Source organism: Tachysurus fulvidraco, chromosome 13 (genome assembly GCF_022655615.1).
Source record: "Tachysurus fulvidraco isolate hzauxx_2018 chromosome 13, HZAU_PFXX_2.0, whole genome shotgun sequence".
Classification (NCBI taxonomy): Eukaryota; Metazoa; Chordata; class Actinopteri; order Siluriformes; family Bagridae; genus Tachysurus; species Tachysurus fulvidraco.
In genome coordinates, this window is record NC_062530.1 from 18,492,582 (window position 1) to 18,513,954 (window position 21,373).

A 21,373-nucleotide genomic window follows, 5' to 3' on the forward strand; every position below is an offset into this window, starting at 1 on the left:
CCTATTTACTCCTAAATTGTACATAGTATTTGCTACTAGAATGAGAACAGAAGTTGCATAAAAGACTATATTTAAGATGTTGTGTTGACAAAATGCTAAATTACAAATCCAAATTGATTTGTTGTTTTTTCCCCCTTCTGGATACAGAACTAATTCCTGCTAGAAACAATGTCACTGCCTGTAACTACACTCAACACACCTACTGTAGATGGTTTGTGCTACAACACCACCTTCTGGTGATATTATAAAAGATACTTTGTCAAAGTGTAAGATACACTCTCACTGAGCACTTTACTAGGAACACTATACTAATACTGGGTAGAGCCTCAAAACAGCCTCAGTCCTTTGTAGCATTGATTCCTCAAGATGTTGGAAATGCTCATTTAAGATTCTGGTTCATGTTGACTTAACTGCATCATTCAATTCAATGCAGATTTTCAGGTGAATTTTTATGCTGCGAATCTATAATCTATATCTGCTGTAAAGATGCTTTATGGGATTAAGATCTATTGACTAGGAAGACCACAGAAGAACACTGAACTCATTTATGTATAATGAAACCATTTTGAGACAACTTTTGCTATGTGACATGATGCATTATTATGCTTGATATTGATATGATTGGTAATAGCCTAGTCTGAGACAATAAATCATTCCCCACACTATTACACTACCACCACAAGCCTGGAATGTTGACAGGTTGTGTTCATGGATTCATGTTTTTTTGATGCAAGTCAAAAATCTAAACTGCCCTTATCACTTGTGAACCTAAGTAGAAATCATTCAACAGATCAGGCTATTTGTCCAGTCTGGGGAACATGTGCTCACTGTAGCTTCAGCGTTCTGATCTTGGCTGACTGAAGGTTCGAAACTTTGTGCATTCTGAGATGTTTTCCTGCTCACAACAATTGAACAGTGTATAGCTGAGTTACTGTAGGCTTTCTGTCAGCTCAAACCAGTCTGGTCATTCTCCATTGACCTCTCTCATCAACAAGCCGTTTCTGTCTGCAGAACTGCTGCTCGCTGGATGTTTATTCTTTATTGCACAATTCTGAGAAAACTCTAGAGACTGGTGCGTGTGAAAATCCCAGGAGATTGGCAGTTAAAGAAAGACTCAAACCAAACTGCCTGACAACAATTATACCATCAATGAGCTCACATCTTTTCCCCAGTCTGATGTTTGATGTAAACAATTACAGGAAGTTACCAAATCAGCATTATTTTATGCACTGCAATGCTGACACATTTGAGTATATATATATATATGGGTGTGTTTTTTTTTGTGTTGCAAATTGTTCGTATATCTGGGCGTGGATAAATGTCGGTGTTGTCAGGATGACTGATATCTACACCAGTTTCAGTTTCATCTATGAAGAAATGCAACAGTCAACTAGTCGGATCTGTAGCTAGACATTTCCCTGCACACCTGCTTAAAAGATGGTTTCTGTCACTTCAGGTCAAATAACTCAGCTTCTCCTGGAAAAACAAGGATGCCTGGAGTTCAGGGAGCTCAGTCAACTTATCAGAAGACGCAGTTATTTGTCTGACCAGGATGTTTTTAAGATTATCTCTCCAAACACTCAATTTGTGCTTGTTGAGAATGGCAATAATGGAGGAAGCGCTACTGTCTGTTCTCCAGAAACGTTGGTCATTGCTAAAACACACCTTTGTGTGTGTCCAGACGGTCCTGATAAATGTAAAACCTGTGAGCATCTGCAAATTTGTAGATATTTTGTTTGTGGAACATGTAAGTTTGGGTAAGTACAATTTTTGATAATTGATCATTTTATATAGCTCAAGAAATAAAACTTAGTCAACATGATTCTCAGTTTCATGACCAAAATAAATTAAATTCTGGCTATATTTATTGGTATTTTACACAATTTAGCAATATGTATAAGTAATATTCCCAAGTAATATATACTATATATGTGATAAATGATGTGATGTGATATTACTATACATGTGATGTGATATTATTGGTAAATTTTGCTAAATCTAGGAGTGGCATTGCAAAGATTATCAGTGAAATTTATAGATTTTTTTCCCCCAGAAAGGTTAGCGTACGTATAAGTGTAAGGTGTGGTTAGACATACCTGAACATATGCCTTTACATAAAAAAGTTGTCAAACCAGTACTCAGTCAATCATCCAGCTGGGTTTTATAACACGTATGCATTTAAAGAGCGCACACACACACACACACACACACACACACACACACACACACACACACACACACACACACACACACACACACACACACACACACACACACACACACACACACACACACACACACACACACACACACACACACACACACACACACACATATATATTGTTTATACTTATGGATCAAAATCTCTTCCCTAGTAACAAGTGCAGAATGTCACATGATGTGAAGTCTACTCATAACACAACACTTCTGAAAAAAGCTGGTCTTCAAGATCTCAAGGAGAAGGAATTATTTCAGCTCCTGCTACAGAATGACCCCAAACTGCTGCCTGAGGTTGAGTGTGTTGCACACACTTTGAGTTCCTAATATTTAGAGAAAATAGAAAATGCATTATAAAATGTTTATTCACCCCAAGCAACTGCATTGAGTCTTTAACTTTTGTCATTTAACAACATTTAGGTCTGCCCTCACTACAATAAAGGAAACGGAGAACATGGCGGCTGTAAGTTTCCAACGTCCTGCACCAACCTGCATGTCTGCCAGCACTACCTGCAGGATAACTGTAAATTTGGAGCTTCATGCAAACGGGCTCACAAGTTTGATACAAACACCATGAAGATCCTTAAGCGTGGACTTGGTGAAGATGAAAGTAATGGTTTCCCAAAAACATACAAGCACAGCTTTCTCATTTCCTGTCACAAAGGCAAACCAGCTCAAAAAGTAGAAACAGGTTAAAAAGAAAGCAATATTTTTTAATTATTTGATTTTCACCAGCCTTCTTCCTCCCGGTCCCCCTTAAAATATGTGATTTGCCTTCTGTTGTGTGAGTGCAGTTAAACCAGTAATGAGCACCAAGCAACTAAACAGCGGAACAAAGTGTGAGGCTGCTTCTGATGAAATCTGCCTCTTTTACATACGTGGCGGATGCATTTTCAAAGGTATCCACCTCAGGACTTTATTAAAATTCCATTATATGAACGTGTCGTATGGTTTTAGAGAGAACTTGTACATAATAACCATGTAAATAACAACCCTAGGTTATGGGGATAAACCCTGGATATACTCATACATTGCCTATGTTTGCAAAAACTTTATTCATTTTAATTCTAAATATTTTCTGTAAAACAATCTGGCAATCACAGAAGAGTGTTTTTAACTTTCTTAGCATAAAAATTGCAGTCATGTTAAAATGGCCCTAGGGTTTAAATGTCCACTGATTATGGCTTGATCGCACAACATCAGGCAAGACAAGCAACTCAAAAATAAAAAATAAAAAATAGTTAATTTGCATATCAATTGAATTTCAAAAGAAGTTGCTTTGTGAATTATGACTAGGCTCTTTCTCACTTGCCCCTATAGATTAGGCACCATTGTTTTCTTAAGTACCAAAACCTGGGCTACTGCATTCACTTAATTTCCTTGAACTGAGTGTTTTATTTCCTGGCGCAATGAATGACTTTTCATAATTTCCTCTTTAGAGAAATGTGCCCGAGTGCATCACAGTATGCCTTATAAATGGCAGTATTTAAAAAGTGGAACCTGGGAGGACTTTTCAAATGGGGAGGATATTGAGAGGACATACTGTAATCCAGCTGATGACAATAGGTACAGTATTAATAAACAATTGAAATGATGGCACAACTGTACAAAAAACCTGCTCATAATAACAAGTGTGTTCTTGTCTTAGTAAAGGGCCTATTCAGGTGAACTTCGAATATATGACATACAATGGGATGAAAGTTCGTCGTCTCTCCACAGTGTCCTCTGGTAACAAACCTCCTCACTTTGTCCTGACCACTAATTGGACTTGGTACTGGAAGGATGAAAGGGGAAGATGGATTGAATATGGCTGTGGGGTTGGTTATTTCCTTTATAAGAACTAGATTATTTCTGTATTATACAACAGTAAGCAGTTAAAAAAAGTTGTGTTTTTTATATTACACTATGTATATATACTGAAGGGCAATTTCTTACTTTCTTACTCTGATATAAGTACATTTTGGCAAGAAAAATATACTTAAAAAAATAATGTTTTACAAAAAGTGCTTTATAAGTGAAATGTGTCATGTAGGAGGACGCAAAGCGTATGGCTTTGATTACATCTAAAACTGTGGAAGAGGCTTACCTCAAAGACCCTAAAGATAAACTGACATTCAGATCTGAGAGTCATGAGTACACACTTAACTTCCAAGGTATGTCCGAAGTCCTAGATGTACTTGCATATGCACAATTAAAATGCATCCATTTTGAGTTTATATACTGAAATATTTCAAATGCAGACATGCGTCAGCAAAACCTTAAGCATGGGACCATACGATATGTTCGAAGGAGGCCTAGGTTTGTCTCTGCTGAAGAAGTTGAGAGAAAACTGAGAAGGTATCATCATAATGTAATGCACTGTTTTTAAGCTTATTTTTGTCAATAATGTGTTCCTATAATGTGTTCCCACTTTCCCTCACCAGTGAGAGAAGCGGCCCGCCCCCTACGAATGTCCCTGATTACTGGGAAAAAGAAGCTCTTCCCAACTTCACCTACAAAGTATGCAGCTATAATTAAACTTTAATTAAATTTAATTAAACTTTAATTAAATCCTAAAGAAATATAAGTAAAAAGACTTCAATTATAAAAAACTGGTAGATTGCAAAAAATTATACCATAGAAAATATTATGATTATAATTCGATAAATCTAGAATTTTCTATTATGAACAATATTTACATTTTTGTTACTAATTTCAGCCTTAAAACAGTCCTATTGTCAGATAACTGAAAGCTTGAAATAATAATGAATTTTATTTATAATAATCTTATAATATATATGCTTGCTACTATATATTTTTCACAAGAACTATGTCATCAATTAATTACTATAGATTTAAAACATTCCTTTCAGCTTATAACACTTTCGAGCGGTACAGACGAGTACCGAAAGGTGGAGACACTCTTTAAAGCTACAATGCCCAATAACAGAATTAAGGAAATCCAGAGAGTGCAGAACTCTTCTCTGTGGAAGGTCTTTCAGTGGTATGGATAGTAAAATTAATGCTAAAAAAAAAAAATTTTCAAAAAGGGAAGATTTGCAGATGAATCCATTGAACAGTATATATTTTTTCTCCAGGCAAAAAGAGCAGATGGAGGAGAGGAATGGAGGACGAGATGTAGAAAAGCGCTACCTCTTCCATGGCACAGATGCATCTCTAAAAGAAGTTATATGTGAGCAGAACTTTGACTGGAGGGCCCATGGTAAAAATGGAACAGTGTATGGCAAAGGTAACAGAATATCCAAGAACTATCCAAAAAAAAGACAAAATACAGTATTAGTTTCACAAAAATGCACATTACATTTAAATGTATTGTTTGTTACTTAACAGGAAGTTATTTTGCCAGAGATGCTTCTTACTCTAATAAATATGCTAAATCCAAAGGCGGAATTAAGATGATGTTTGTTGCACTTGTCCTTGTTGGAGAATTCACCAAAGGAACCAGCCTTTTGCTTCGACCTCCTCAGAAGAAACTCAAGCCGGGTGTTTTTTATGACAGCTGTGTGGACAAAGAAACTGACCCAAGTATTTTTGTCATTTTTGAGAAGTACCAAATTTATCCCGAGTACGTCATTGAATACTTTCTTTAAGAACACACTCACACACTAGCACCTGATGTATGTCCAAGACACATCGGTGTCCTTGAACATTGATTATCAGGGTATTTTAAAGTCACTCTAAACATACAACAAAAACTTTGACCATGACATCTTTAATTCTGATGGAATAAGGTTGATTAAGCAGTGCAAAAATGGTCACTTCAATGGTTTTGCCTCATTCTTTTAAAAAATTTGAAGAGCTGAAAATCTCACTGGGAAACCAATATGTGGCAGAACTGTGGCATAAAATAATGTCAATAACAAGGGGAGTCTAATCTTATGTGAAATGAGCTGTTGTGGCTGCAGGTTTTTATTCTAATCAAGCAGGAGCCACAGCTGATTCCACCTGTATAATCAGTTCATCCTGGCTTTCAAGAGACTCAAGTATGTCTTCTGCATGGGTGGAATGAAAACCTGCACTCACAGTGAGTTATTCTGAATAAGATGGATATCCTGTGTCTATGAGGTTCCAATATGCAGGATCAAGCAGGATTGGGAGGGTTTCCAGTGTGCATTCCCAGTGTAATTCTTTTCAGATTTTTCCGAATTTCTAATTTTTTTTTCTAATTATATTTTTGTTGTGGTGGTTGTAGTTGTTCCTTTTATGGTCTTCAAATTTATGTGTGAATTTAATGATGGATAACTCGCCATACAGTACATAACACTTTTTAAGTAAAATGAAAATGGCAATAGTACAGAGGATGTTTTGTAAAAGTTACATTTTACAATTACATTTTTAGCACAACAATTACATTTTTACACAAAAAAAGTCTTAATTTTCTCTCTGTATGAAGACTTCTGGGAAATCCTGTATTTATTTACTTACATTTTTCATGTAGACAAATGTAATATAATGGGTGTAATTTTGGATGAATTTATCTTTAATGAAGAGGGAAGTATAAAGTAATTTAGTAATTCCAACTCGTACTCGGATGTTGTTAGCAGATAAGGCTTGAGCAGTTGAGTTATATTCTGTCACTACTAATACATTGACTATTACAATACACTAATACACAAACTCCTGGCATTTCTGCAAGTGGTGAATAAAAGCTCCTAGAAGTACAAAAGAGCGTCTCTTGCATTTCTTTTAGTGACAGATATCTAGCTTTAGATATGATCTCCTGTGTAGGTTTCTATCAGCTGTGATGTTTTTTAACTGGAGTTGGTACCTTATAAAGTCACAAAGCAATGATGTATGTATGTTTGTACATGTTTAAATAGATTTTTTTTTATAGGAGGATGTTTAGTTACACTGTCTCGGGGTGGCTTAGTGGTTAGCACGTTCGCCTCACACCTCCAGGGTTGGGGGTTCGATTCCCGCCTCTGCCTTGTGTGTGTGGAGTTTGCATGTTCTCCCCGTGCCTCGGGGTTTCCTCCAGGTACTCCGGTTTCCTCCCCCGGTCCAAAGACATGCATGGTAGGTTGATTGGCCTCTCTTGAAAAATTGTCCGTAGTGTGTGAGTGTGTGAGTGAATGAGAGTCCAGGGTGTATCCTGCCTTGATGCCCGATGACGCCTGAGATAGGCACAGGCTCCCTGTGAACTGAGGATAGTTTGGATAAGCGGTAGAAAATGAAAGAATGAATGAATGAATGCATGTCTCTAAACCATTACTAGAGAAAGCACTTTATTTATCATGGCTCAGGTTAACTCCTCACTGTTCAAACTGGTCATGTGGGACAAATTACAGAACTATGGGGGCTTTTTGTGATCTTGGATATGCTGTTAGTAACAAGGCCAACACATTGCAACTGCTGGAACAATTACAATCCACAGTGTGGACAGCTTGAGCTACAACCCCACCTCCTGGTAATAACAATCATAACAATTGTACCAGTTCCGATTGTCTTCCATGCCATGAGGTTCTAGATGTGTACCAGCTCCAGTTGGATTCTGCTATACTAAAGAGGAGACGCCAACTCCATGTGGTCTTTGAGGACAAAAACCTCCCCATCAATACAACATTTCTCAGACTGTATATTTATAATCACACCCCTCGGTGTCGCCCATATGAGGATGAGGTTCCCCTTTGAGTCTGGTTCCTCTCAAGGTTTCTTCCTTTACCATTCAATGGAGTTTTTCCTCACCACATTCACCTGAGCCACCTCAGACTTGCTCAGTGGGGATAAATACAAACACATTCAAATAGATATCTAATGTTAATCTTGGATTATAGATTACTGTATATTAATCTTTTATATTATTATATAATAACCTTTTGTTTTATGTTTATGTTCTGTAAAGCTACTTTGAGACAATGTCATACAAATACATTTGAATTGAATAACAGCATCAACAACAAACAAACAAACAAACAAACACATTTTCTATAACTATCTACAGTTTACTGAAAGGAATTTCCACATTAGTCTGATAAATCTCACCTTTTATTCCTTCTGCTGTTATTCCTTGATATTGGTCCCAAGATAATATTTTGTTCTTCCGTGTAGCTTTACAATAAATAAAGAAAGCAATTTTTTTTTTTACAAGAAAGTAAATGTTAAAGATCACGAGTTTCAGTTTATGCAATACGGCTGAATGATCACACAGTTTATTTTATGCAGTAAACTTTTATTCAACTAAATTAATTCTACAGTTTACACAGCAACTAAGGTATATTCCAAGCTTTTTATTATTAAAAGCTGTTCAGTATACAACTGTCACGAACGCAGGATAAACCAGACCCAAATGCAGGAAGGACACTAAACATGACATGGACTAAAGACAGGACAAGACAACAGTAGATTCTGCGCTGCACAAGGCAACGCGGCACAGTTAAATAGACAGGGTGATCACAATGGGAAATAGGTGTGTGGAAACAGGAGGAGCAGACAAGGGCGGGGCAGACACGTGACGAAGAAACAACATTAAACAACATTATACAAATCAAAATCTTGACGTAGAAGTTTACTTTTTTTTCTCAAATCATTTTAGAAAGCATCATCAAAATTCTCTCTCTTGGTAATTTTGACAAAAACTGTAAGTCAAGTCAAGTCAAGTCAAGAAGCTTTTTATTGTCATTTCAACCATATATAGCTGTTGCAGTACACAGTGAAATGAGACAACGTTTCTCCAGGATCAAGGTGCTACATAAAACAAAGACAGGGCTAAGGACATGTAAGTAGTCTTAGCCACATAAAGTGCAACTGTGCAACCTGGTGCAAACAGTGCAGGACAAGACAAGCAAGACAGTGCAGGACAAAAGACAGTGCAGGACAAAAAACAGTGCAGACATTAAGTTACAAGACAATACAAAAAGTACAAAAAATGCAATACACAAAAGACAATACACAGTAACAGAAACAGCGCCGACCGACCAGTGTAAATACTGAATGTTCAAACAGTATTTTGTGCAGTAAAAGAATGAACAGCAGCAGGTTCTTAGCAGCAGGTCCTTTGGATTATATATGGAGTTGTGCAAAAAACAGCAGATGACTGAGATATTGTCCAATATGTGCAAAAACAGCAGAAAAGTGTGCAAAACAGTGTGTGTGTTTTGTGAGGTTCTGTGCAGTCCATACAGATGATGTGTGTGTATGTTGTGCTCAGTATAGTACAGTTCGGTTATTGAGAAGTCTGATGGCTTGTGGGAAGAAACTGTTACGCAGTCTGGTCGTGAGGGCCCGAATGCTTCGGTACCTTTTTCCAGACGGCAGGAGGGTGAAGAGTGTGTGTGAGGGGTGTGTGGGGTCATCCACAATGCTGTTGCCTTTGCGGACGCAGCGTGTGGTGTAAGTGTCCATGATAGAGGGAAGAGAGACCCCAATGATCTTCTCCGCTGTCCTCACTATCCGCTGCAGGGTTTTGCGATCCGAGATCGTACAGTTCCCAAACCAGACAGTGATGCAGCTGCTCAGGATGCTCTCAATGGTCCCTCTGTAGAACATGGTCAGGGTTGGGGGAGGGAGATGTGCCTTTCTCAGCCTTCGGAGGAAGTAGAGACGCTGCTGGGCTTTCTTGGTGATGGCGCTGGTGTTGAGTGACCAGGTGAGGTTCTCCGCTAGATGAACACCCAGAAATTTGGTGCTCTTGACGATCTCTACAGATGATCCGTCGATGTTCAGCGGAGAGTGGTCGCTCTGTGCTCTCCTGAAGTCCACAACCATCTCTTTAGTTTTGTCCACATTCAGAGAAAGGTTGTTGGCTCTACACCAGGCAGTTAGTTGTTGCACCTCCTCCCTGTATGCTGACTCGTCGTTCTTGTTGATGAGACCCACCACGGTCGTGTCATCGGCGAACTTAATAATATGATTCGATCTGTGCATTGCTGCACAGTCGTGAGTCAGCAGAGTGAACAGCAGTGGACTGAGCACGCAGCCTTGAGGAGCTCCAGTGTTCAGTGTGGTGGTGCTGGAGATGCTGTTCCCGATCCGGACTGACTGAGGTCTCCCAGTCAGGAAGTCCAGGATCCAGTTGCAGAGGGAGGTGTTTAGTCCCAGCAGGCTCAGCTTCCCAATCAGGTGCTGAGGGATGATTGTATTGAATGCTGAACTAAAGTCTATGAACAGCATTCGTACATAAGTGTCCTTATTGTCCAGATGGGTGAGGGCTAAGTGGAGGGCTGTGGTAATGGCATCGTCTGTGGAGCGGTTTGGACGATACGCGAACTGTAGGGGGTCAAGTGAGGGTGGTAGCTGGGTCTTGATGTGCCTCATGACGAGCTTCTCGAAGCACTTCATAACTATGGGTGTGAGTGCAACGGGACGATAGTCATTGAGGCAAGACACTGTAGACTTCTTTGGGACAGGAACGATGGTGGTAGTTTTGAGGCACGTAGGAACAACAGCGCTGCTCAGGGAAATGTTGAAGATGTCCGTAAAGACATCCGCTAGCTGTTCCGCACATTCTCTGAGCACCCTGCCAGGAATGTTGTCTGGTCCAGCAGCCTTCCGTGGGTTAACTCTGCATAGAGATCTCCTCACGTCGGCCGTGGATAGACAGAGTACCTGGTCGTCGGGACGAGGGATGGTCTTCCTTGGCGTAACGTTGTTCTGTACCTCGAACCGAGCGTAGAACTCGTTCAACGCGTCTGGGAGGGAGGCGTCGCTATCACAAGCAGGTGAAGCTGTCTTGTAGTTTGTGATCGCCTGTATGCCCTGCCACATGCGCCGGGTGTCTCCGCTGTCCTGGAAGTGGCTGTGGATTGTCTGGGCATGTGCACGCTTTGCCTCTCTGATGGCTCGGGACAGTTTGGCCCTTGCTAGTTCTTAGGGCCACCCTGTCCCCTGTTCTGAAGGCTAGGTCCCTAGACCTTAGCAGAGCACGCACATAAGCATTCATCCACGGCTTCTGGTTGGGGCGTGTAGTGATGGTCTTGGAAACGGTCACGTCATCAATGCACTTGCCGATGTAACTGGTCACTGCTGACGTGTACTCCTCCAAGTTGACGGAGTCGCCGTTGGTTGCAGCCTCCCTGAAGATATTCCAGTCAGTGCACTCAAAGCAGTCCTGAAGAGCAGAAGTGGCTCCTGCTGGCCAGGTTTTCACCTGCTTCAGAACCGGTTTTGAGCGTCTGACGAGTGGTCTGTATGCTGGAATTAGCATAACAGTGATGTGGTCTGAGTAGCCGAGGTGGGGGCGGGGCTCCGCACGGTACGCGCCGGGAATGTTTGTGTAAACAAGATCCAGCGTGTTTTCACCTCTCGTAGCAAAGTCCACATGCTGATGGAATTTAGGGAGCACTGACTTAAGATTTGCATGGTTGAAATCTCCGGCGATGATAAAAAGTCCGTCGGGGTGAACATTCTGTAAGAGGAACCTGTAAGAAATAAAAACTGCAATGTTAAAGAAGATATAAGTAGGGACATAGAGAATGCCTAGAGAGATGCCTAGAGGTTGTTTTTAAATGCAATGCCTTTTTAATTACTGTATAAACACACCTCAGTGTCCTGACATGCCACCACATTAAATGATTTAAAGATGTTGGCCAGTGCCATCCTTATCTCAAGCTGGGCCAGTCTCATGCCCACACAGCTGCGAGGTCCTGCTCCAAAAGGCATGTACACGAAAGGGTGTCGACTGGCCTTGGCTTCGGGGGTAAACCTGAGAAGAAGGGATACATTATAGCGAATTCACTTCAGAATTAAGTTCAGACGGCCAAAGCAGGAAACATAATACATAATTATACACAACAGGGAAAAATCATACTGAAGTTTGTCAGGTTTTACCTACAAAAACAAAACAAAGTGCAATGGTCAATTGCAGAAAAACTCCAGAAAAACTAGAGCATACTGTCCAAGATAAAACTTACCTTACAATTTCCTTCTGAATCTGAACAAATTGTTCTGTAATCTACTGATGCATTTTATAAAGCAAAGGGTTGAAACACCAAATATTGCCTCTATTGAGTATGTTACAGAGTTTATGGGCTGAAACAGGAGAACCTGTACAGATTATTGATATTACTTCAAGTGTACCTGTGCTACATGGTCATACTCATGATCAAATCTTTTTTTTTTTTTATGTAAGTGGTGTAGTACATATAGACGTGTCAGTAGCAGATATGCAAACAGAGATATGCAAAGAGAAATAAGCGTAGACCTTTAGACTGTATACGTGGCCTGTGGGGACTTCAGAACCAAATTCAGTCCCCAACATGGTAGATGTGTGTGTAAAAAGTATCGCTTTAATAAACAAGTATTTAGAACAAACAGCAGTTTGTAGTTGAGCTAATGCAGTTAGATATACTGTAAAGCGCTTAGCTGAGCTAACTTTAGCCCACGATGCTACATGGGTGAATTGATGATGATGATGTGAAGAGAAAAACATTTCCGGTTCTGCTGGTAGAGGAAATTTTTCAATGATTACAAGTTTTGTTTATTAAAGAGTTAACAGTACTTTGTAATGGTTGATAGTTACTTTGAATATCCTGGCTAAAAAAAAATCCTGTTTTCACAATATTGTCTTTTTATAGCAAGTTTTCTCTCCACATTTTCAGTGTAGTTTTTACCTGTAAAGAAATTGTTTGATGTGTTTTTATGAAGTGCTTTGATAAGTCACACTGTAATCATCATGCTGTACTTTCCACAGTTAAGCGGGGTTTGTGAGCTGACTCGTACAGCTCCCAGTTTGAGACAGTATTAAGTGCAGCAGTAGAGACACAAATGTACCCTCATGTGTACATGTTATAGTATGTGGTGTTGTGTTTGTGTTTCTTGACAGTGGTGGTTCAGAGTATTTCCTGTGCTTAGTGCAAGGTCCACAGATCCAGCTGGATCATTCAGGCTTATTTCATTCAGGCTTCATTTGTTTGTAAAATATTTATTATGAGTAGATGAGCATTTGAGTGACGTAATCTTCTCATCGCTGCAACAGGAGTTCACGAGTTGCATCAGATGTGGACACTTTCACCTGAATACAGGTAAGAGATTATATATTGTGGAACCACAAACCCTTAGTATGTAGAACGACTAAATATCTATTTTGTTGTCTTTAGCGAGGCTCTGCAAGGAGAATGACAGAGCTGGTTTTCTGCCACTGTGAGGAAACAATCGTCCATGTGCTGTATGAAGAGAGAACATTGTTCACTTCTGGAGTTTGTTTGTGTGCACTGTCGATGTTTGTGTTTAATTCATAGCAAAACTTTCACCGGGTGAGCCGAGCTTCTCTGTAAGTGCCACTACTTTCATGCCACTACATTCTGAAAAGTCCAAGTACACACTAGAAATCCAATCTATGATTTACTGAAGCTCATTTCTAGATAAATAAATAAATATGCCACCAAAACAGCTCTGATTTGTTGAGGCACGAGCTCTATAAGACCTCTAAAGTGCTGTGGTGTCTGGAACTAGGATGTTAACAGAAACTTGATGTCCTGCAAGTTGTTATGTGGAACCACCATGCATCAGATTTCCTGTACATCTCACATATGCTTGCTTGTAAAATCGAAGGAATCTGGAAGTCTGGGCAACACCTTGAACTCTTCATCATGTCTTCAAACCATTTATGAACAATGTGCACAGTGAGGCAGGGACATTTTCCTGCTTAGAGAAAACATGGCTCTCCACTTGATGTAAAGAAAATGGGACTCTTCTGACCATATGACCTTCTTCCATTGCAAGATCCAGTTTCAACACGTACATGCCCATTGTATGTACATGTAGCATGGGCAACATGACTGGTCTCTGAGTACACAATCTTATATGCAGCAGGGTGTAACACATTCCTCCAGTAACCATCTAAATTTTCTGTGACATCTGCCACAGTAGTGTTCTGTTGGTTCAGACCAGATAGGATGGCCTATTTTGCCCTTGCACATTGATGGACCTTAGTTTGTCTCTCATTGGACCATTTTCAGAACTCAACACTGCTGACCCGAAGCATCCTGAAAGCCTAGCTGTTTCTGAGATTTTATGTCCCAGTCATCTGAACATAACGATCTGGCCCTTGTCAGAATCAAGTCAGGTCAAGCAGATATTACAGTATATATTACAGTATATACACTATATGCAATGTGCAGTACACAGTAAGATGAAATAAATTTGCTCTTTTACCCAAGGTGCAAGATATATGTATGGCATACACAGTGCTGACAGAACATAAATAAAGAAGTTCAGGTCTTCACATCTGCCTGTTTCTCCTGTAGCAAATATATCAAGAATAAAATCGGACTAATTCTTAGCGTATAATTATAAATAACCAATGAACTAACATAATGGATCTTAAATCCATAAAAATCCATGTGAATATGTTATACAATTGACATATTATGGTATATTTAGTACAGTCCTGAGAATAATAATATTCACATGAATAAAAATGTATATATAATTATGATGATCCGGTGTAATTATTATGCATAATTATGACCATAATAAATACAGACTGTGTAGTAAATATTCTTCTTTAGTCAAAACTAGATCATCACTATTCCTCCTCTCTGTAAGGTGACCATAAGAAGAGCTCTCTGAATTGTCTGCAAGCATGTGTATTTTGTGCACAAGAACCCATGTGACCCTTCCAGCCTTCTAGCCATCTTGAGATGCCATTGAGAGAAACAGATTAACAAGCAAAATAATTGTGTTCAGCAGTGAGTGGGGACTGGCCGGACAGCAGGAGCATAAGGTCATAAGCTGGTATAAAAAGACTGCCTCTTTTGAGAATAAAAAGGGTTAAAGGCTCAAAGCTGAAGGTTGATGCAGTAGCAGGGAGAGATAATGGGGTAAACTGAAAGTTCAGAGAGATATGAGGCCTTAAACCAAAGATAGATCAACTATCTAATTTTATACTTTAATTAAATCTAGCATGGAGGCTTTGTGGGAAGGTGCAATATTCTTGCTGCCTCACTTATCCAAGGTCTCTGGTTCGAGCCTGAACTTGAGTGTTGTGTTTCTAAAATTTTCCCAGTTTTCTTGGGGTTCTCTGGTTTCTTCCCAACTCACAAAAAAAAAGTATGTAGGTGGATTTTTTTTAGCTTTAAATTGCCCGCGTGATTATGTGGGTGCATTGTGCCCTGCAATGAACTGTCATACAGTCCAGGGTATATTCCTGCTACATGCCCACCATTTCCAGGCTATTGTCAGGCTCGAACACAACCCTGACCAGGAGAAAAGCAGATAAACAAATGAATAAACAATCCATTTCGATTTTTCCTTTTTCTTCAGTGTTTTAGATTGGCTATTTTAAAGGGAATTACCATTCAATCCTTTATTTTAAATGCAGGAAGGCAGACATGTGTTATGTATGTGGATTTGTGTATACTGTATCACCACTATCGTATGGAAATGAGTAAATGAGACCTTAGTACCTTTCAGGTATGAATTTCTCCGGCTCGTGCCAGTGCTCTGGGTCATAATGCAGGAAGCCTGCTGCGATCTCTAGTGTAGCTCCTTTAGGCAGGGACTGTCCATTCACCACACAGTCGTGCTCGATAGCCCGTTCATATCTGCAATAAAACAAAAGCCACAAAAGACACAAGTCACAAAGGTAAGATTACAGTATACATTAAAATGAATAATGTATACTGGACCTGCTACGTAGTTTTGTTGTACCTAAATCCAGGTGGATACATTCTCAGAGCATCACACACCACCATGTCTAAATACTTCAGCTGCTGGATGTTAGAGTAATCTACTGAGCCCTACAAGAAGGAGTGGAAACAGAAAATTCATCAGAAATGGGAAGAAAAAAATGCATGCATTTGCATTCTAATGACAAGCCTTTCCCTTTGTTATGTATAGTGTAGTAGTAACAGACATCCAGCAGGGGGAAACCGTGCAACATAATTAAAATCCCTTTGGAAACTAAAGGTCATTTAATGTAAATATCCCACAGACACGAACTCGATCAGTTCACCAAATAATAATAGTTCATAATCAATTACCAAAATAAAATATTTAAATACCAAACCATTTTATACAAGTGGTCCAACAAAAGCATATGAATTTGACAAACCATTTATTAAAACAGCTTATTTAGTTCTTCATACACACATGAACACTACATAGAGATGTTCAGTAAGGAAAAGGCTTAGCAAATATGGGGTCATGGACTGTCTATGAACCGCTCTAGCCTCCTCCTTCCCCCCATCACCGCCTGCCAGTGTGTGGCTATAATAAATGACTCGACTGGTTGAAATCACTCTGCTTTCTCACTGAAAGCAGAAGCCGGAGGGCCAAAAGACCAGGCAGGGTGAGGGAGGCTGCCACGCAGAACACACACATGCACACACACAAACACTAACTCTCTCTCTCTCTCTCTCTCTCTCTCTCTCTCTCTCTCCAGACGCCCTCGTCTTCTGCCTGGACTGTCACTTCTCGTTGGCAATTGCACTATTCCTGACCAGAGTGACATGTCCTTAACGAAAGGTTAGGTGGAAAGCAAGTGAGGAAGTAGACATGCACTGTGAAAGATGTGCCTTTAAATAAGATAATCACTGAAAGGCACACTGGGAAAATATGGAGTAAATGTTGCTCTGGGGGCAATCTCAAAAAGTGCTATTACTAGTACAGTCACTTCATGTGTGTTCCAAAACTCATCTCTCTCTCTAGCTATTTTAAATATATTTGAAAATTGTAACTTGTCACATGATGCAATAACTTGGTTTAGATCATATCTTGAACATAGACAGCAGTGTGTTAGAATAGATTCCACCCAGTCATCTTTTCAAACTTGTCGAATCGGAATTCCACAAGGCTCAATTTTAGGCCCTTTGCTTTTTAGTTTATATATAAATGATCTTCCATACAGCTGCAAGAAAGCCAAATGCCAAATGTATGCAGATGATACAATTATATATGTCTCAGCAAAAACTCCTCAGATTGCAGCTGAAATGCTTTCAGAAGAATTGGATGGTGTATCACAGTGACTCCGAAACAATCATCTGACCCTGAACTATGATAAGTCAGTCTCTATGTGCTTTTCAATAATAAGAAAGATCAATAAAAAATTTAGAATAAAGATTGATGAGAAGGAGATAGTTGAGGTACAAGCATTTAAATTTCTAGGGGTTACATTAGATTCTCATCTTAAGTTTGATAGTCATGTAAAGAGGCTGTGTAGAACTGTCAAGACTAATTTAAACGGCTTTCGATTGATAAGACAATATATACCCATTAAGGCAGCACAGCAATTTATGCATTCTATGATATTTTCTCATCTATCGTATTGCATCACTGTTTGGGGTCAGGCCAATCAAACAACAATTACACCTATTAGGTCATTATATAAACAGGCATTAAAAGTAATGGACCAAAAAAGATAAGATGGCACCATTGCATCATTCTAAGGAAGCATAATATATTGAGTTTCGACATTGTAAATTATTCATTTTTAAAACTAATTTTTAAGTGTATGAACAACCTTGCACCAGAAATACTCTGTCAATTAGTAGTGAAACAAAAGAGCGGAATAAGAACTAGAGGCACAACTAGTGGAAACTGTATAGCCACAAAACGAGACTCAAGGTTTTTAATACACATTTAAAGCAGTGGCTGAAACTGAAACAACTCTGTGAACATTGACTGTATAGGATACAACGCAATGTACAGTACAGACCAAAAGTTTAGACACACCTTCTCATTCAAAGAGTTTTCTTTATTGTCATGACTATGAAAATTGTAGATTCACACTGAAGGCATCAAAACTATGAATTAACACGTGGAATTATATACGTACATAACAAAAAAGTGTGAAACAACTGAAAATATGTCATATTCTAGGTTCTTCAAAGTAGCCACCTTTTGCTTTGATTACTGCTTTGCACACTCTTGCATTCTCTTGATGAGCTTCAAGAGGTAGTCACCTGAAATGGTCTTCCAACAGTCTTGAAGGAGTTCCCAGAGATGCTTAGCACTTGTTGGCCCTGACTGTGGAGGCCAGGTCATCTGGTGCAGCACCCCATCACTCTCCTTCATGGTCAAATAGCCCTTACACAGCCTGGAGGTGTGTTTGGGGTCATTGTCCTGTTGAAAAGTTGGTGTGTCCAAACTTTTGGAAGGTGTGTCCAAACTTTTGGTCTGTACTGTATGCAAACATAAGGTTGCATATTTCAGCATGCACAGACATATGCATACTTTTGTGTTTTGTATTGTTAAATATGTCTAGACTCTGTTTTATAGTGATTGCTATATTTATTAAAGCCCATTTTAGCTTATGGACGGAATGTATTTATTGTATGTATTTTAATAGCTATAAAATTTTGATTTAATATTCTGTAATTTCTGTTTTAACTTTACAAGCCTAATCAGGGACAGGGGTTGCAAATTAGTCATGGGTATAAACCATGGCATCTACTTTGTATTTTATAAAGCAATGTTTTATGCATTTGTCCCTGTCAAATAAACATCAATAATAATAATAATCTTTCCATCTGGTACATTCATCAAAGAAGTCTCAAAGTTCAGTGAGAGAGAGGTGTCAATTAAAATAAATAGATGCTATGTATCTCTCTTTGTGCATGTACAAAGCCTATAGATACGATCACATAAAGAATAATACAGGGCATGCAGATGCACCAAATAACAATTTTCATATCCTCATCTCTCTCTAGCTGTTTTATTCACACACACAGACAAACACACACACAGACAAACACACTCTTGTTAAGCACCATTAAAACTAGATGTCTTAGCATATGCTATACTCAGTTTTATCAGCTCCAGAATTATTGGCCCCTTCATGACAACAAGCAAAATTTAATATTCTTTATACAATGATTAGCACATGCAATGAGTGACATTTTCCACCATAAACACACAGGGACCCTATCCGGTTCTATACTTGCACATATGAAGTTTTCAGTGTTGGACAATTTTTTTGAATTTGCTGGTTTCAAAATTATCGGCACCTTCCACAATGAACAGTTCACACTGGGTGTGATGCCAGTCCAACTCCTGCCATCATACACACCCATATTAACACACTTTCAGTCCCCATACAGACATGGGGACAACATGAGAAACACCACAGAGACAGTAACCTGAGCTCAGGACTGAACTCAGGACCCTGGAGCAATGAGGCAGTAACACTACAAGCAGTGTCACTCTGCTGCCAAGACTAGGACACATGATAGGAAAAAAACAGATGACATCTTTTCAGCCTTCAGCTCTCCAGTTTCATTAAGCATGTTCCTATTGTAGCCTCCAGTGTGGCCTTCTGCTTTAGAAACTGTCCATTTAGTGTTTGGTGGTATGTTAGAAGACACATTTCTGCTCACTAGGATTGTTGAGAGATTGTTATACTGTAGGAGTCAGAGTCATTTCTGCCATTCTCCTTTGACCTGTCTCATCAACAATGCGTTTCCTTCTGCTTAACTGATGTTCTTTTTTTTTTCACCATTCTGTATAAACTCAAGTGACTGTTGTATGTGAAAACCCTAGGTTCTGAAACACTCAAATCAGCCCTGTGTGGCTCTATGCCAAAGTTATATTCAGTGAGATCACTAACCCCAACTCCCCCAACCCCGATTTTAACGTTCGATTTGAACATTAACTGAAGCTTGTGACCTGTGATCTGTATGATTTTATGCTACATGATTGCCTGACTGAAAAATTGCATGAGTGAGCAGATGTAATACATGTGTTCCTAATAAAGTGTCAGATGAGTGTATATGCACTAAATTTCCCCTGGTGACACTGGGCATGCGCTCAAAGCTTGACACAATGCCAAACATAAAACAGACAGAAAGACACTCGGCTGCATATATAACACAGGGTAAAGCAGAAATGTTTTCGGTCTAATAAATGAGCTCGGCTCTGTTTGGAATTACATCCCTGCTCGGGGTGAAGCTACAGCAGAATAACAGAAGTTTGTGAACTGGCACTAAGCTGCTAATGGAGGACCCAGTGAGGCTGGAGGCTGCACATCACTGAACCGTGAGGCACTACAGGACTATGGCTTGACAAAATTATACAAGTTTGACTATTCATAGCTGGGTTTTTTTTTTTTTTTATTAACTGAGATATTTACGTTGCTGTATTTATATAAAAGGATATTGATGCACTCATGGGATCTGGGGACTGATATCATATTTCTGTAGTCCTGCATCTCAAGAGGGTTTCACTGATTCTTCTCTTTACATAACAAAAAATTCACTGCAGGAATCAGATCTAGGATATAAAAAGGTTTCTACTAAGCAATAAATGTTTACAAGGTCTGACATTTTTGGCGTAAGAGTAATCATAGCTACAGACTGTGCTTTTCCAGATTCCTAAATCATACAGTTTCATAAAGTAAAAAAGTAACACATTTACACAACACTTCCGTGGGGTCTCTTTTAAAAGTCATAACATACAATCACTAGGACAAAGGGCTTTCCAGCGTAGCACAAAACCTCATCAGGAATGTGGCGAGCTGAAATAGCTTATGCATATCGGCTTCAAAACTGTTGCTAGAGAGAAAAAGTAAAGGCTTTGCCATGTTCAAAGGGGCTCCCTGCAAAAATAGCTCATTTTCTTTGCATATTTCTGAGCCCCTTGATATTAATAATGTCAGACTCCTTTCAGCAAATGAAATTTATTCTGCCTGTGTGTGAGGTATAAGCTGGGCATAGAGCAGAGGCCCTTATCAGCAGCCTGCCTTCTCACATCTGCCTGCCTTTCTTATTTATGCCTAGCCATTCATTCACATCATGGCCCATCAGGGACAACAGACAAACATCCAATTATTCCTTGATTCCTTTTCTGGAGGTGTAACCTCATCATCCTGTGCTTGTGTGGGAGTGAGCAACCTTGTCAGATTGGGTGACTACAGTGTATTTGACACGAAACCTTCATTCACTATTCCATCATTAGCCTTGCCTGCATATTTATACTGTATTCTCACATTTAAATACAGACCATTAAGTGTTATTGAAAACAGCTAGCAGAGTGCCAGGCTGCCAGCAGGTGCCCTTCCTGATCACCTACATGCCATAGGGTTTCCATAGAAACTGTTATTTATGGTTATTGATAGTGATGGAGGCATATGTGCACAAACAAGACAAGCCTCAAGGGTGCTGTTAAAGCACAAATGCAGTCAGTGTCAATGTGCATTGTTTCCTAACACCACAGGAAGCAGCGAGGCTTTTTTTGCCTTTCGAACTGAGAAAAAGGACTCTGGAGAAAGTCAGCACAGCCATGA

General features: G+C 39.4%; 2 protein-coding genes across 5 annotated transcripts in view; one reads left to right on the forward strand and one right to left on the reverse strand.

Annotated features, from left to right (window-relative positions):
* The first annotated feature begins 1,366 nt into the window (after positions 1–1,366).
* LOC113652457 (protein mono-ADP-ribosyltransferase PARP12-like) lies at positions 1,367–7,118 on the forward strand. 2 transcript variants are annotated; one of them, XM_047822450.1, is made up of 12 exons: positions 1,367–1,757; positions 2,376–2,515; positions 2,636–2,908; positions 3,012–3,116; positions 3,657–3,783; positions 3,866–4,034; positions 4,250–4,370; positions 4,458–4,554; positions 4,641–4,716; positions 5,070–5,200; positions 5,295–5,446; positions 5,548–7,118. In XM_047822450.1, exons 1-12 carry the CDS (start codon positions 1,438–1,440, stop codon positions 5,805–5,807), a joined length of 1,971 nt encoding a protein of 656 aa, XP_047678406.1. In that variant the 5' UTR covers positions 1,367–1,437; the 3' UTR covers positions 5,808–7,118. The 2 variants fall into 2 exon arrangements, with proteins under 2 accessions (XP_047678406.1, XP_027017335.2); XM_027161534.2 differs by having other exon boundaries at positions 2,376–2,511; positions 2,638–2,908; positions 5,548–7,115.
* Positions 7,119–8,194: 1,076 nt separating this feature from the next.
* The window catches only part of tbxas1 (thromboxane A synthase 1 (platelet)), a 69,929-nt gene continuing 56,750 nt past the window's right edge, over positions 8,195–21,373 (reverse strand). For all 3 annotated transcript variants that reach the window (XM_047822486.1, XM_047822487.1, XM_047822488.1), the window contains 4 exons: positions 15,805–15,893; positions 15,561–15,698; positions 11,695–11,857; positions 8,195–8,265 (listed from right to left, as the gene is read on the reverse strand). In XM_047822486.1, coding sequence (XP_047678442.1) covers positions 8,218–8,265; positions 11,695–11,857; positions 15,561–15,698; positions 15,805–15,893 — 438 coding nt within the window. In that variant the 3' untranslated portion in view covers positions 8,195–8,217. The remainder of the gene's footprint in view (positions 8,266–11,694; positions 11,858–15,560; positions 15,699–15,804; positions 15,894–21,373) is intronic.